The sequence below is a fragment of the Pholcus phalangioides genome, unplaced genomic scaffold (genome assembly GCF_987345545.1).
Source record: "Pholcus phalangioides strain wild (caught in Gottingen) unplaced genomic scaffold, Ppha-v1.0 ptg000003l_1, whole genome shotgun sequence".
NCBI classification, from domain to species: Eukaryota; Metazoa; Arthropoda; class Arachnida; order Araneae; family Pholcidae; genus Pholcus; species Pholcus phalangioides.
Genome location: NW_028301596.1, coordinates 4,696,825 through 4,714,374, shown reverse-complemented (window position 1 = coordinate 4,714,374; position 17,550 = coordinate 4,696,825). Strand labels below are relative to the sequence as shown.

Sequence of the window (17,550 nt, the reverse complement as noted above, 5' to 3'; positions counted from 1 at the left end):
GAATACAGTGAAATTTCTGATATGGTCACGTCAAGAAACTGACCATCGAAGAGATGACCTCTTCGTAGAGGTACACTAATAATTTGTGGCAAAATTCCAGATCTCATAAAAATGAAAAAAAAAATCTACAATAAAAGTGTCCTCTGTATATCCAATGCCACAACAAACATGCCTAACATATGAATCGATTCACCGACATTCATTAGTGTTAGAGGATTCAGAATTACAGCGGGATTATATCAAGATTAACTTCACCCTTTGTCATTGGGATAATTGGGATAATCCTCCATATGTGTGAAATGAAATCAATTTATTATTTGACAGTTGGCAATAAACAAAACTCGTGATAAGTGGAGCGCTGTGGATTTTCTACATATTCTCAATAGTTTTTAATTATCGTAACAAAACCATGGAAAACATACGAGACTTCCGATTATAACCGTATATTTTCATCGTTCAATTCATTCTAACTCAATGATTGCCATCATCTCGCACACACAAAACTACCCTGAAATAGGCTCAACCCGTTCATTAAAACGATTCCTCGTAACTTATTAGCGGTAATGGAAAAAGAACGTGACGGAGTAAATATATACCCTCGAAACGTGACATAATTAATCTTAATGAGTCTTATTTAAGGATACCTGAAAGCACTGGGAAGAATGTTACAGACTTTTTCATTATAGCTATTTATCCTTCCTACTCGAGAAACGATCGTCTCGACAATCGTACTCGCGTTAAAGTTATATATTTTATTTTGTTTATGACGGAATTATTTCCCCATTAGTTTTCCAGATGGAGAAAACGCATCTATTTGAGTGTGAGGAGTATGCCATTTTGAATGCCGTTTGCATCTTTTATTCACATACCCAATATATTTTTATCGATAATTTCAGTGAAATGTGTTAGTTTCGATCCTTCCGTAAAGTAGGCACTGATCTCTGGACATGAGTATGGGATTTGAAAGACGTATGCAGATAGGCTGTTCTAGGAGGTGTTCTAGGAAAGGGCTGAAAAAAAGCTTTGTCGACCAAAAAAAAACGTGGTTGTGGACGCCAGAAATACGTCTCACGTGGGTTTTTTCTCGAACCGCCCCTGCCATATTAGGTTTGTTTACTCCTAGAAATTCATTGGCTTGCTTACTCCTAGAAATTCATTGGTTTCCTTACTCCTTGAAATTCATTGGTTTGCTTACTCCTAGAAATTCATTTGTTTGCTTACTCCTAGAAATTCATTGGTTTGCTTACTCCTAGAAATTCATTTGTTTGCTTACTCCTAGAAATTCATTGGTTTGCTTACCCCTGGAAATGTGCGGAAGGCTAAAATATCCCTAAAAATGCAGAGTAGATTTGGTTCACTCATAACAACGTGCACTACTTAAAGTTCACAGAAGGCTTGCGTATTACTAGAAAATTCGTAGGAGACTTACTTAACTTTAGACAGTCGCATGAGGCTCGCACATCCCCAGAAATGCGTAGGAGACTTGTTGTGATCTTTGGACAGGAATGAACATGAAGCTCTCGCATTCCCAGAAAATACGTAGGAGACTTAGCGATCTCTGGGCAGACCCACAAGCCTAGCGCATCCCCAGAAATGCTAAAAATACTTTTTGATCTATCGACATACGCATGAGACTCGCCAATCTCCAGAATAGTGCAAAATACTTTCCGATTTCACTGGACAGACACATGAGGCTCACGCATTCCCAGAAATTCGTGAGGATCGCACATCTCCATAAATGCGTAAGAGACTTGATGAACTTTCCCAGTAAAGACTTCCAACCGTTTTCTCGAAGTATTCCACAAGGGGACATTTCTGTCTCTGGACATGCACATGAGGATAACGTATCTCCAGAATTCAGCAGGAGAAGTCTTGCTTACTCCATGCATATATTGTAACATGCGTTTGTGCCAATATTTGTGCCAAAATATAAGATGAAGCGGAAAGACACTCAAGGTACCTGTGAAAGATATCGTTATAAGAGAGCTATCGTTATATATATATTGATTGAACATAACACTATAAAACTGTGCATGGAGCATAATATCTATATACGTATAGTATTTTCACTGCACCATATTTTGTTCCTTTTTTATTACTTTAATAGTTTTTGCTGTCATTGCTGGATATCATGTGTGTTCTAGATTCTCCATCAACACTGCTTCTCTATCTGTTAATTAATGACATTTTTGTCAACACATATTAAAAGTACTTGAATATATACCTAAACAATTCAAGAAAAACTGTTGAATCTCCTTCTGCTCTAGATTATTTTGTTTCCTCTAGGCCCGAAGATAGATCTCGCATTCTTCCAAATCTCGCCGTCAGTTCGTGAACGAGAATAAGAATCCTTGGCATCGTAAAACTTTATTCCAATATTAACTCCGGCTGAAATTCTTGATAACAGTTTAATAAGACTCTCCTCTCTCGATTCAGAGAATTCTCATTACACATGCCTACGCGAATATTCCGCCATTTATATTAAGAATATATCACGCTTACGAGTAAACTAACACTTAGTATAAAAGCTTATATGCGAGCGCATGACTTCAATAACGGCTCCAAATCTTTCAGAGGCGCTGCGGAGAGACAATTAGCATGATCGTAGGAATTCGATAGAGACTGTTCAACGTTTCGTTGAAAACGGCTAGGAAATTCACCGTTGCATGTTTTAGTATAGGATTCAGCATTAGCCGAAAATCCGGCTATTGATTCGGGGCTATTGAATGTCTAAAAGTTTTAAAATAAATGCTCTCAATACATACATACACAAAGTGTCATTAAACTACAACTTTCTCGTACGAATGAATCTGAATAGGGATGTCATTAGCCTGTGACACTCAGGAATCGTTTTCCCTTCGTCATCATGTCTGTCTCAGGGGTGTTGTGCTAATCACTGATTTCGGAACAATATTTATAGACAGAATAAAGGCTTTTATGACAGATGCGTTGCGTGATGCTTTTGGAGGTTGAAACAGATTGACGACGACGAAATTGCACGTCCTCGTGAGTATTCTTTAAATTAAACCATCAATTTAGGTGACGGACAGGCTATGTTCAGGAAAGTGACACTTTCACACTCATTATTGGGTGACCAATACCACATTTTTCCTTGTTATAACTGTAATAATTTAGAATGCCTAGATCAGCTGTTATGAACCTCTTTTCTCACTTAAAATAACCTCCATGTTCTTGCGAACCTTTGAAGCAATATCATTGTTCTATGGAACAATTGTGATTACATATATGTTCTAAGAATCACGTGAAAAATATCTATCTCAGCTAAGAATTGCCTGAAATATCCATTCGATAAGAATCACCTAAAACATCCATTCCAATAAGAATCACCTAAAACATCCATTCCAATAAGAATCACCTAAAACATCCATTCCAATAAGAATCATTTGAAAATAACCATTCGATAAGAATTACCTGAAAATATCCATTCGATAAGAACCACTTGAAAATTATCGGAAAAATATCCACTTAATAAGAATCACCTAAAAAATATCCACTTAATAAGAATCGCCTAAAAAATATCCACTTAAGAAGAATCACCTAAAAAATATCCACTTGTGTGTGTGTGCATATATATGTAATAAACACCAACTGATAAAATATCGGGAAAATATTTGAAATATTTACACCGAATTTTAAAAATACATACATGAAAACAAAACAAAACAATCATAATTTTCTCATAAAATGCAAAAAAGCAATTTACCATTTCCCATCGAAATAAAAATGCAGAAAGAGGTAATTATACCATGATATTGAGTAAAGTAATTACTACGACTAATGCAATTAGTGATCCAACGCTTTAGATTGGGGGAAAAAAATAGCTAGAGATTGGCTTATATTCGATCGTTTAGTGACATTAGCTTTTGCAAAAAATAAACCGCTTACCGCAGGTCGTAATAACGGAGAGTTATGTCGTTCTGGAATCTTACTACGGCCTCTTTACATAATCGGTAGGTAGGTCGTTAAATATTATCGCCGATCGTTATACATGATGAAATTGAGCAGATTTCCTGGACGCGTAATATCGCGATGATTTGTATTGACGGGAGCTACGTTTTTGTGAAATTCAGGTACAAAATTGTGCGAACTCGGAACTTTTTTTATGGAGCATTCATTTTTAATTTGATGCGTTTTACGGAAGCATATTTTTCATGTGCTCGTGTTAAGATTATTTTGTTTTTCACACGGACAGTACTCATCTTAATGGCCATTGACCGAGCTGTAATTTCATTAAACAAGTGAAATGCTTGTGATTTGTTAACGATCATTCAATTTTGAAAAAGAAAATGTTTTATAAGTGAATAACACAAAACAGTAAGAAAGGCTTACTGTGATGCTGGTAATCACAACTCATATTATAGTGAACGGAGCTTGGTTTCGCTAATATATTTTATATACTCATTGACAATTCAATTCATCATTCAATTTTGAAAAAGAAAATGTTTTATAAGTGAATAACACAAAACAGTAAGAAAGGCTTACTGTGATGCTGGTAATCACAACTCATATTATAGTGAACGGAGCTTGGTTTCGCTAATATATTTTATATACTCATTGACAATTTATATGTATAATGCTAACTTTGATAAAAGAAAAGGTGTTTCATAAATTCAAAAATAGTTTTAAAATTTATTGAATTAAAAAAATATATTATTTTGAATCCGGTTTGCGAAAAATGTTATTCTCATAAAAAAGGTATTTCTTCCGGCACAGAAAAACGAAAAAATAGTTCACATTTTTGTAACTAGAGGACGCTTGGTAAAATAAAATCACTGGAAATATGCAAATCAGAGTCCTATACAATAGAGTGTGTACAATTAACAGCTCATGCCTGAATTTTCCTGTTTTTCAGTTACGTAAGGTTTAAGGTTTATGTTATATTTTTGGCACAAAATACAATATGTTCAATACAATACAATAAACAAGGTGTTGCCGTGAAGCGGGGAAAAACTCAGGGGCTGATATTAGGCATCAAGAGGAACAAATATTGCCAAACACATACTTATGAAGGGGTGTGACGTTAAGTGGGACAAAAAGGCCAATAATAAGTAGAAAAAACATTTGTTTGACATCATGATTACAACGCAGCCTGTGGTGTACAATATTAACTTCAAACAACTTCGGTAATAATTTCTCTTCGCACTGACATTGAACTGTGCCGCACAGGCAGTATTGTAATCATGCTGTGAAAAATGGTTTTTATACTTATTACTGGCCTTTTTGTCCCACTCCACGTCACACGCTTCATAAGTTTTTGCGATATCATGTTCTCTAGCAATTTCTGTTCCTCATGATACCTAATATCATCCCTGCGTTTTTCGCCACTTCAAGGCAACAACACCCTGTATAAAATATAATACACAATACAAACAGCTCATCTCTGAATTTTCCGGCTTTTACCGTAAGGCTTTTATTGTAGTTTCGGCATTGGTGGGGGAAAGTACAAAATTGCTGAAGTTTTATCCAAGCTACGAATCATCGGCTCAAGCTTTACGAACAGAAGAAGATATTAAAGAAAGGATTCTCTATATGAAAGAATTTTGTGATTTTACGTGATCGTAAAATCGTTCTTCTTTAGTGCAGAGCGCCCTGTCAACAAAAATTTGAAGTAGATTTTTCTCAGAACCAAAAAAGAATCCACCTTCGTGAAAGTAACTTTTCACAAGAGGGAAAGAAATTATCAATTCTTCCAATTTTTATCAATTTTAAACTATTTACGAAAAAAGACGTCAAACCGCAGGAATTAACCAAGGTTCTATTTTGGGCCCGATGATACACAATATTTTCATGGATTATCCTATGGCACCAAAGGGCATCCTGGGTTTATGCGCTGACGATGTTATATTGATTTCAACCTCTAGGAGCTGATCACAAATGTCGAAAGATGGAACGCATACAACAATGCCAAGTTGAATGTGAACAAATGCGTGATAATATGGCTCACAAACCGAGATATCCCATCAAACACGAAGATCATCATAGAGCGATAAGATATCGTGTTATCTACTCAAACTAAGTATCTGGGTGCCAACCAGGATGAACGACTCGACTTCACGAGCCATACCAAGAACAAAATCAAAAAGGCTCAGTTCCTCTTAGAGAATCTATTGAGATTCTATCTAGTCCTAACTCACTTTGAGGAACGAAGTTTTGATGTACGAACGAATCATTCACCCAGTGTTAGCATATGGTGCCGCAGCTTGGGCTTTCGCATCTAAGAGCCAACATGAACAAAATACAACGATTCCAGAATCGCATCCTCCGTCGCTTCTCTGGAGCAACAAAACTTTTCCGCCTCACCGATCTGTACAAATATTTGAAGGTGTCTATGTATTTCCACATCAAGGAACTATCTCGAAACTACTTCGAAAAACAAGAAAGCTCGCATCTCCAACATCTGAGAGAGAGATATCCAATTATGATGTGTGCTCGCGAGTTTCTGAAACATCTAAGGCCTAAAAAAATCCTCCATACAAAATATGTTTCCGAATTTTGAAACATGTGTATGCGGTTGTGCATACATGTATATATATCTTTGTGAATACACAAAAATTCAATAATTCATCTTTGAAGGCAATGTTTTAGAGAGTTTCATGAACGAGGACATCAAATGTTTGACAAACTGGCGGATAAGACAATTTTCCGCATTAAAATGTTTTTTTTTTTTCTTCCTTCAAATGTACACTGCTGGCCACCGTAAATGCAACACCCTGAAGGAAGCATGCAAATAATATGAAATTTACAACATGCATTAGCGGAGGTGAGATATGCAAATGATTAGAATTTCAGCGCAGACGCACATCACGCGCGCCTGTGGTGCCACTTCAAAGTGCTAGTTAAGGCTTGGAGATTTCGACGATTTGAAGTACGGCAATTGTGTTTTTCTTGTGGTTTTTTCAAAAAAACGATCAATTATGCCTCGTAGAAAACAGCGATTATCTTTTGATCAAGTATCCGAGTTCGACAGAGGAAGGATAGTGGCCTACCGAGATTGTGGATTATCTTTCAGGGAAATCGGTAGTCGTGTTGGACGAAACCAAACAACTGTAATGCGGATATGTGATCGTTGGATGCAGGAGGGTACGACGGACCGACGTGTTCGATCGCATCCACCTCAGTGCACCACTTCACGTGATGACAGGCGTATTGTGCGTATGGCAGTGACGGATCGCTCAGCCACATCACGAACCATGGCACAGCACATTCAGTCTGTACCGCATCATCCAGTGTCTGCGCGTACCATTCGACGCCGTTTACAGCAGAGTGGTCTGTCCGCAAGACGTCCATTGCTTCGTCTACCCTTGACGCAGAATCACAGACGTCTCCGCCGCCAATGGTGCGATGAAAGAAGGATGTGGTCGGCACAATGGAATGAAATTGTCTTTACTGACGAGTCACGCTTCTGTCTGCAACACCACGATGGTCGGATTCGAGTCTGGAGACACCGTGGAGAGAGGATGCTGAACAGCTGCGTTATGCACCGCCACACTGGTCCTGCACCGGGTATTATGGTATGGGGCGGTATTGGATATCACTCTCGCGCTCCTCTAGTACGCATTGCCGGTACTTTAAAAAGCCAGCACTACATCTCCGAGGTGTTGGAGCCAGTTGTCCTTCCTTACCTTCAGGGCTTGCCCACAGCCATATTTCAACAGGATAATGCGCGACCACACGTGGCACGCATTGTCCAAAGGTTCTTCGTCAATCGCCAGATTGAATTGCTTCCCTGGCCAGCTCGCTCTCCGGATCTTTCACCGATAGAAAACATGTGGTCCATGGTTGCTCAACGATTGACCCAGATTACATCCCCAACTGCCACACCAGATCAACTCTGGCAACGCGTGGAAGCTGCTTGGTCTGCTGTACCCCAAGAACACATCCAAAGTCTCTTTGAATCAATGCCGAGGCGTGTGGCAGCGGTGATCTCCAACAATGGCGGCTACTCTGGCTACTGATTTTGGCAGGAACCACACTTCACAGAAGTCTATAAATTTAATCATTTGATGCTTGGTCAACATGTTATCTACAAAATAAATATTGTTGCGATATATCTTGTCTTTCTTGGTGTTGCAATTTGGGTGGCCCGTAGTGTATTATCATTTTATGCCATATTTTATACCAATGTAACATTGTGTTACTCAATGATGAAAGAGAATGGGGCTCTTTTGAGCCCGGCGCTCTGTATGACGTTCGATTAAAACAATTGACGTTCAAGTAAAATCAAAAAATAAATATTTTTTTCAAATTTTCTATAATGAAATCTGATTTTCTAAAAAATTTTTTTCATTTTTTTAACGAAAAGCATAAAAATTATATTTTCATTTTCTGATTTTTTTTACCAGTAATTTTTTTTTTTTGATTTTCTCTCAATGAACAAAGAGAGAAATTTTTAAAAATTGTACAAACATTTCGTTTCTCATTTTTTTTTTGTCACTTGCTTCGTGAGGTTCACGCAATCATTAGAACAGGATATTTTAATTGAATACAATTAATTAATAATAATTTAAAGTAAATTGATCAAAAAAATTCCATTAATTGGAGAAGGAAAATTTCCCCGATGGCGTAATACTGGTTGCGTAGACGTTAAGAAGAATAAACCATTTCTTTTGACAATAAATTACTTTGTGAAGTAAAAAGCCGTGTACTACATATTCCATAAAATTGTATTAGAATAGTTTCGAATACATATATTTTTCTGTTTTCGCAAAAATTCTTTATATATTTTTATGGAAATTTCACTGGGTATGTTTTATACAGTAGTTCTTATATCATGAATATGCGTTTCACCACCGAAGTTCACGTACAGCAATATGCAAATTAGTGAAGACATAAAATATTCATGATTCCCTATATATTTACCAGTGAGCACAACGCATACAGTCAATTCCGGATACATAAATCCTAAGATATGCAATTGTGAGAATCGATTTAGAAATTTAGATATTTTTTTGGTTTTTGCGCATTGAAATACAAAGCTGTACGTTGGATATATTGCTTATATTTCACTACGCGGTGTATATATTTTATTGTCGTGTCTGAAAAAATGGAAATTTATGGTTGATTCTGAAAGTAAAGTTCTGTAAAATAATGGGGGGGAGGGGGAATATTAGCAGGAAAAAAAGGGAATTTAAAACTGATAGGGGGAATTTTTAAAACGTGTTAAAAATTTCTTTAAATTAAAATCAGGCAAACTTTACTTTTGGATAATACAAACTCATTTGAACTTTTTTTTCTGCATATAATCGAACATTATTTTCACCATTTATAAATAATGTTACAGTAACTGTTACTACGGATATTTATGCCACATGTTTGCCATGTGGGGCGTTTTTTACAGGAAATGCATTTTCGCTTCAATTCCCGTAATTGTCGATTTTATCAGTGATCAGTGCAGTAACTTTCAACATTTCATCCTCTTGGCTATTTTTGGCTATAAATGGCAAATTTTTCAGCGATGATTGGCGATGCACCGTATGGGTCCCGATTTCCTGGCTCCCGCATTGAGTGCATTGATAGTTTTCTACTGAAACATCTTATACGAGCCAGATAGGTTTTTCCTCGTCAGGTTGCATTTGGCCAACGGCCGGGAGGTTGTGCACCACTGACCTAAACAGACATTGAACACTGAAGGGCTGGACCCACCCCGCTTCCCATCTGAGAGAGATATCGAAGCGTTCCCGGTGTATTTGGAAATTTATTAATTTATGTGAAAATAACAAACAACGATATTTCATACAAACGTATATACAATAAGGAATCCGGAATAAAAATTGTGATCATAACATCGGTCCGTAATCGTACCATTATTCTTACGTAGATAATCGCACAATGTATAATGTTTAAGACCAGACATGACCCAGGCTCTGTCCCTTAAGGGATATAAGCCAGTTACCCCGAGAGGATGAGCCATGCTGGAACAATATATAATCTGGTATATAATCTTGTGTATATTCTGTCTTATGTATATTCTGTCTTGTGTATATAATCTTGTGTATATTCTGTCTTGTGTATATCCTGTCTTGTGTATATTCTGTCTTGTGTATATTCTGTCTTGTGTATATAATCTTGTGTATATAATCTGGAGTTGAATTTATCAATTCTAAAATATACAATATCATTGATTTTTAGTAAAAGCAATAACCCAGAATAACATAAATTGACTTAAATGTACTTAAAGGGACAGAAAAACAATGCCAAATTTATATCAATTGACATTCGTTTTTGATTGGACACGGCAAAGAAGTTCTAATTTTTAATATTTCTTACAATTTCCAAATTTTACGCAAGTGTCACTATCAGATATGAATGCCGAAAACTATTTTTTTCATTTTTAACTTTTAGAATCAGCCATATAGACATTTCAATCCCTTCGAACACTCATCCGGGAAACACTCCGCATATTCATCCCATAGTGAATTTCGAGGGTTGTATCGACTTCCCTATTGCGACTTCTCTTGAAATTACCATATACACGATGGTGATCAAATGCATACATGGCTGGTTCGCATCCGCATTTGCTGCGAAAAAATATCCAATGGTTGTGAGAGAAATTGCTCCACGTTCCTCTGGGACTTCTATAACTCTATGTCGCACGAAAATAAGAGGATCAGTATTCCTAGAAAATAGACACGACGCGAAGAAATTGGGCCACAGATTTCCCCGCGCTCGATCGCATTTTCAATTAATCAAACAAATAAATACTTATTAGAGACGTGAGAGTTTGGATATCATTAAAGACATATCAAGGTAAATGTTTACGTATTCTGACATTAAAGTGCGGACTAATACATATATTAGTAATATATACATATTTTAGCAAATATAAGTTCAAGATCAAAGGTAAAAGACTTTCATTTTTTTTATAGTTATATATTTTTACAGATTCGCCAAATCAATCGGGATTCTTATTGATTTTAATTACCACCTAATAACTTTGAAATTTCAACTTCTTTCAGCGTTTCTTCTTTACTATATACGCAGTATCTATTAGAAATTTTGAAAATGACAACAAAAATACGCAAAACAAAAAATGTAATGGAATTTTATTTTTAAAATATAAATATGACTCAATTGTGACTGTTCCTTAAAGTTGCTTCACCAAACGTAAAGATATATTAGAAACGTACACGTTAACGTTGAAAAAAATTACATAAATTATATACTACATTAAAATACATTCGTCATTATAAGGATGTAAAAATGCTGAAAAAAAATGAATTTAAAATTCGGAAATTTGGAAGAAAACGAAGAAAAAGTAAGAAAAGATCGACCGAACTATGGTTTTACTGCAGCGTAAGTGAAAATACACAGAAGACAACTTAGCATAGTCCAAAGATCCATTCACGTATTATCTTTAGGAAAGACGTCATATTTAATATTGAATGAGTTGAAAAAAAAATCCCAAACAGAAATTGAAAGAAACGAGTTAAGAAACAAAAAGTTAGATTGAATGGTTCCCACAGAGATTTCACTGGGCTTATGTCTTCTGTACCTATGAATATTTTCAGATATTATATTGATACAAATACATTATATATAATATATTTTCTACTTTTTCTATCTCTTGCAGGTCTGTTCTGGTTGGGATAGCAAAATTTCTGTTCATGTGAACGATATATAAAAGAGGATACGCGTTTCTTCATGAACTAACCCTTGTGTTATTATGAATATTATATAATAGTGATTCGTTCACACTTGATACGTGTAAAACGTCACTGTCATGAACAGAGAATCATTTTGAACATAGTAAGATGTAAAGAAGCCTGAATAATAAAACTGTACGTGTGACGGAAATGACAGGGATCAAAAATTCAATATTTGGTTTGTATATCTTGGAACAGAAAAACAACACTTCGCCTTTCTCCTGGAGCAATTTTACTTTTCATAGTACCTAGAAAGCTATTTTTGGCTTCTTTTGTGCACAGACTCAACTCTTATTTGCGGAGTGTCACGGAAACTTCCGTGGCACGCATTCTGCATAGAAATAGACAATCTTACTACATGTCATTGCGACATGTTCTTCATGCGGAGTAAGTAGATTCACGCAGTGTGGTCGAAGGAAAAGGCATTCTCGTGATACAGATCAAAGCAGACAGCTTTCTGAACCATCAAACATCCTCAAATACGACATTTTTTTTTTTTTTTACTTCACTTCCCACCGAATAAATTCTTAAAGAAATCTATTGGCTGATCTCCACATAGTAAATAGTGGATTTCTATTTCTTTTTTCCCCATGTATGACATACGGCGACTCCCAGTCATAGATGTAAATTCAAGTCAGTGGTTCAGCCCCAAAAGCAATCAAATATGAGGGAAGTGTATTTTTCTCCAGGAAATGTCTCCATATATTCCACAGGAACTTGTATACATAATGCCACGCTCGAGATTCGAAAACGTTACCGACATCAGCTGTCACAGAAGAAAATGCGCGTCGATTCTTCAGAAAAAGCATACGCACAATAGACGCCATTTTCATGGTAGCAGTAGCATGGAGAGAACTTACAAAAATATCCGCCAGCATTGTGACATAAACATGCACACCTGTATAGACACGTGTCTCGACTCCATTACAACACCATTATATTAATTTCATTTCAATACTTTCCGTTATTGACGATGGCGTCATTTGAAACAGCAGCGAACATGACGTACAAGATAAACGTATGGATAGCTGAAGCGAACACGACGGGTATCGGCAATACAGGTGCAGATTACGCTTATCCTGCAGAACCTTCGCCGTCTCAGACCTCGTCCGCGGTACCAAAAGCGGTCGAAGCTCTGATGTACATAATGTACATCGTCGTGTCTGTCGCAGCTATAGGCGGTAACGGTATAGTCTGCTACATAGTGCTAGCCTACCAGAGAATGAGGTCAGTGACGAATTTCTTCATAGTCAATCTCGCAGTCGGAGATATTTTAATGGCGTGTCTGTGCATTCCGTTCGGTTTCGTGTCGAACCTCCTGTTGCAGTACTGGCCATTCGGTGCCGTGATGTGCGTCGTCGTGAGCTACGCTCAAGCTGTTTCGGTCTTCATCAGCGCCTACACTCTGGTCGCCATAAGCTTCGACCGGTACATCGCGATCCTCTATCCACTCAGACCGAGGATGACGAAGCTCCAGGCTAAACTCATAATAACGCTGATCTGGTTCGTCTCGTTGCTGACGCCGATGCCGACAGCCGTCATGTCCAAACTCGAACAGCCACCGGATTGGATAAGCATGAATATAACGGACAAATACACTTGCATGGAGGATTGGGAGACGCCTACCCAGAGATACCACTACAGCATGGCGCTCATGATCCTGCAATACTTCTTCCCACTCATCGTGCTCATTTTCACGTACACCAGGATAGCTATTGTTGTCTGGGGCAAGAAGGCTCCAGGTGAGGCACAAGATGTCAGAGACCAAAGGATGGCCGCATCCAAAAGAAAGGTACTTCTTAATGTTCAATACTAGTCGATTTATGTTTTAGAATTCGGAAGTATATAGGTACTTAATTGAAACATCAACAAAAAATAAACTCCAATATTCAGTGGAGAGGGGGGTCACCAAGAAGAAGCAACACTGCATGGTTTGATACCTGAGCACTAAAACAAGAGCTGTGTGTGGCGGATGCGTCCAAGCGTGCGATTTATTCCTATGCAAAGATGCCTTTTCAGAAGTGAGATATTTTGTTGGATACAAGCACTGTACATGTGTGTGGACCGCTATCTGTCATCAGTTTTTTTTTTGGAAAAACTGATGGTAGTTGGTGGCACTGCACATAACAAGCATCAAACAGAAACAGACTTCAGTCAGGTTCACTACGCATTCCAACATGTACCAATTCACGAGGTGCATGTGGGGTTTAGTAGTAAGTACATGGACCTAGTTTTTACTGGTGATGAACCCTGTCAACGAAGAGGACGGGTGTCTACAAGAAACATCTTGCGTTATTAACAAATAGGAAAAACTCATTTACCTTGGCTAGAAAGGTCAAACTTGGCACTCTTCTTTGATCTCAATATAACTGTTCGCTTTGAATTCGAAGCATTCGAATCATTCGAGCATCATCTCTTCGTTCCAAGTGCGTCCATTCTGACGAACAATTTCACTTGCGTGAAAGTTTTTTACATAAGTATGAATCAACGCTTGGGCGTATCTGTTGCTTGAACGTTGTTCTCTATTCAGCTCACCATCTCAGACTGACCACGTTATGTGCTGTAACTGCAAGAACCTAACCATGCAGTGCTGCCATGTCTTGGTTGTAAAGCTAAATTTAAAACATGGGTGTAGCCCGTTCCGTACATGCAAGCGAGATAAACGCAGACGCTCCATGCTTGTGCTGCGCTGTTTTCTTCGTCCGCTAAACTAATCATCTCGTAACGATTTTAGTTGGAAGTGGCTTTGCCTTGTTCGATTGTCTTTGTTTCGTGCTTGCCAGTTTATAGCCGTAGGCATGCTCGAATATTGTCCTTGAAAGGAAAAACAATAAGTAATAATATGTACATGGTGTCCAGAAAATATCACACAACTTTGGAAAGGTGCATAACAAAAAACACATACATAGTAGTGATATAATTAGTTTCAGTTATCTCTACACAGAGGAACCTAGTAAATTTTTTTAGCCTTGATAAATTTTCGAATAAGCTAAAATTTTGTAAATAGATGATGCTGCAAAGGACATTACGCCTCTATACGGATACTGAAGATAATGACAGTATAGTAATCCGTGTGGTTGTTGCTTCGTCTGTGTTGGATAACCTTCCCACAGCAAGAGAATCATCCGCTTTGGCCCAACTGAGGCTGTTTCAGTCGATGAAAACATCTTGGGATTGATCCGGAACCGGTAGAGATACAGGTTCGGAAGATCAACTGCAAAGTTATCCATGTGCAGAATTTTTACTTAACACTAGAAACTGAATAAGGATCAGAACTGGCTTCACAATAAAAATTCAGCAAAGAAAAAATTCATTTATTTCCACCAACAGGCTTTTCGTCATTCACCTTCCAATTTGTGTAGTCATTTTCCGGACACTCTGTATATAATTTCGAACAAAGAAAATTGAGCAGTTTTCTGCGAGAATTCCCCGAACATCCTCGTTCTTCGGGATGTTCTTACGGTGTCCAGTGTCTATGTCTGCGATAGTAATAACGTTTTTCGTAAATAGATTGATATGTCGTTGTTGTTGTTGTGGCTTGTTGTGTTTGTGTGCTCTGTGCTTGCTTCTATTTCTTCCTCTCTCTTCTGTGTGTTGTGTTTCAGATGGTGAAGATGATGATAGTATGCGTCTTAGTTTTTACGTTGTGTTGGCTTCCTTTCAATTGTCTGATTGTTATCGGGGACCAGTATCCTGAGCTGTACAACTTGCCCAACATCATCTACCTTTGGTTCGCCTGTCACTGGTTAGCCATGAGCCACGCTTGCTACAACCCTGCGATATACATATGGATGAACGAGAAGTTCAGAAACAGTTTCCGGATGGTTTTCAGTTGTATACCCTGTATCCAAGCCGCCCCTAAGCCCCAGGCCACGATGACGTCTACTGCGACTTCCAAAGCGACGATGAAATTTGAAAATCTCACTCCTAAACGCACTTTGGTTCCGAACCACCACCATCAGCTCGCAGGCTGTGAATCAGATAACGGGAACCCGAAACTGGACCCGACTGCAGAGAAGGGGACTGATTCCTAGCTTTGTGTGCCTATGTCGACGTCTATGTATCTCTATATCTCATCATCTTATCCTTCTGTGTGTGAGTATGTATGCATGTATGACATTGCCTGCTTGCATGAGAATGTAGAACTCATTAATTCTGCATGGTGTGCTATTTCGCAGCATGTTTTTCTCTCGTTGATCACGTTAGTATTAAAGGACGATGTGAACAAGTTAGGAAAACAAAATCAGATGTAAATCATGGGTAAAAAATCGGAGTATTTGGCTCGATACCGGATCGAGTACTACCAAACTTGAGCCGAATACAAAGTTTACATAACTTAATTTGGCCTATTCAGTTCCCAATAGCTGAAACCATTCATCGGATTGACAGACAAATTGGTATATAATACGAAGGGTTCGTGAGAGTGGACAGCGATCGGGGGAAAAATAAAATTCTTCAGCAAATTCCGTCAGGTTGCGCTAGACGGCACTGTCATTGAACGCATAAAGCGCTGACTAATTATCGTCACTTCGATGGTAGATTGGGCAAGAGATGATTGGTTCCACGGATCATGAAAAGTTGGACATGCCTTTCACGTATGGTGTTTTGTCGGTGCTCTGGCGGCCCAAATGCAGTACCGGTAGTGTTTTTTCAACGAGACGTGCAAGGACACTTCAGGAAGCCCGTTTCGCACAAACCTTCCCGAGTCATGATCTCAGTCATTCCTCCTGCACAATCCACAAGCAGGCAAAATCCGCACTCCAGTGACAGCGCTTTCTAGGGGTTTACCACTTTCGTTACGGCCGCGCATTCTACGATAAAAATTGCTTGTTCAGGCATGCCCAATATTTTCAGTTTTCAATATGAGTTCTCCCTTACCCTGTATATTGTCCGTACATTCGTTCACTACCTTGGATTAGACCAGAGGTACTCAACCTATAGGTCGCGACACAAACTTGATTCGCAAGGGTTCACGAGATGGGTCGCACGAATCCACTGACAACAAATAATTTTTGAGCTATGGGTCATGACCGAAACTTTATTTGTAGGAACTTCCGAAATCGGTCGTACGAATCTACTTACAAACAGGGATTCTTGATGAGAGCTATGAACCCATTTCTGACACTCAGGGAATTTCTAGATGGGTTATACAACTCCACTTAAAGCCAGGGGACTCTTCAGCTGTGGATGACGACCCAAACTCGATTCACTGCAGCTTCCTCAATGAGTGGCCCAAATCCACTTAAAGTCTAGTTATAATTGCACTGTTTTATTGCGGCACTGCGTTCACTAATTTCGAAAACAGTGCCATGAGTCGCGAAGCTGATCTCGGTTTTGGATCGGCTGAAAAATGTTAAGAACCCTTAGATAAGATGAAGAAAGAAAAAAAAAGTTCAATTTTTCAAGCACTTCCGCTTTTCTTCTGTTATCGAAATGCGAACAAAATATGGCTCCAGCCACTGTGCCAGTTGATCTCATAAGGAGGGGGAGGTGGTTGGTTGGATAGGGGTAGGAAGAAGCTTTATATAGAGAAGAGTACTTTTTACGAAAAACTTTGGGCTTGTCATTATCGAAATCAGAGGCTTTGAAAGAAGCGAAATATCTGATTGTTAGAATTTGGTTCTATCGTAGAAATGTAGCCAAATTGTCAGAAGCGAGAAACAGCATCGCTATTGATTTACGGAGCAACACAAATGTCCAGTTGCAATCAACTATTGAACAGACATTCTACTAGGATTCAATTTTTAGAAATTTATGATTTGAAAAATATTTAGTAACATTCATTACACAGTTCTGTACAGAAGATAAAATTTGTAGTAATTTTTTTTTTATCCACGAGATGTTATTTGGTAAGTGACCAAAATAAATGTCAAAAATGTTATTTTTG

The 17,550-nt window shown here is 38.1% G+C and overlaps 1 protein-coding gene across 4 annotated transcripts in view; it reads left to right on the top strand.

Annotated features, from left to right (window-relative positions):
• LOC149087932 (RYamide receptor-like) overlaps window positions 1-17,550 on the top strand; it is a 195,267-nt gene that overhangs the window by 155,803 nt on the left and 21,914 nt on the right. For 3 of the 4 annotated variants that reach the window (XM_089242748.1, XM_089242737.1, XM_089242757.1), the window contains exon 4: window positions 11,591-13,455. In XM_089242748.1, the coding sequence (XP_089098874.1) occupies window positions 12,637-13,455 (819 nt within the window). In that variant the 5' untranslated portion in view covers window positions 11,591-12,636. Of the gene's footprint in view, window positions 1-11,590; window positions 13,456-15,268; window positions 15,759-17,550 lie in introns of all 4 variants that reach the window. The other variant, XR_016193992.1, reaches the window with a different exon arrangement.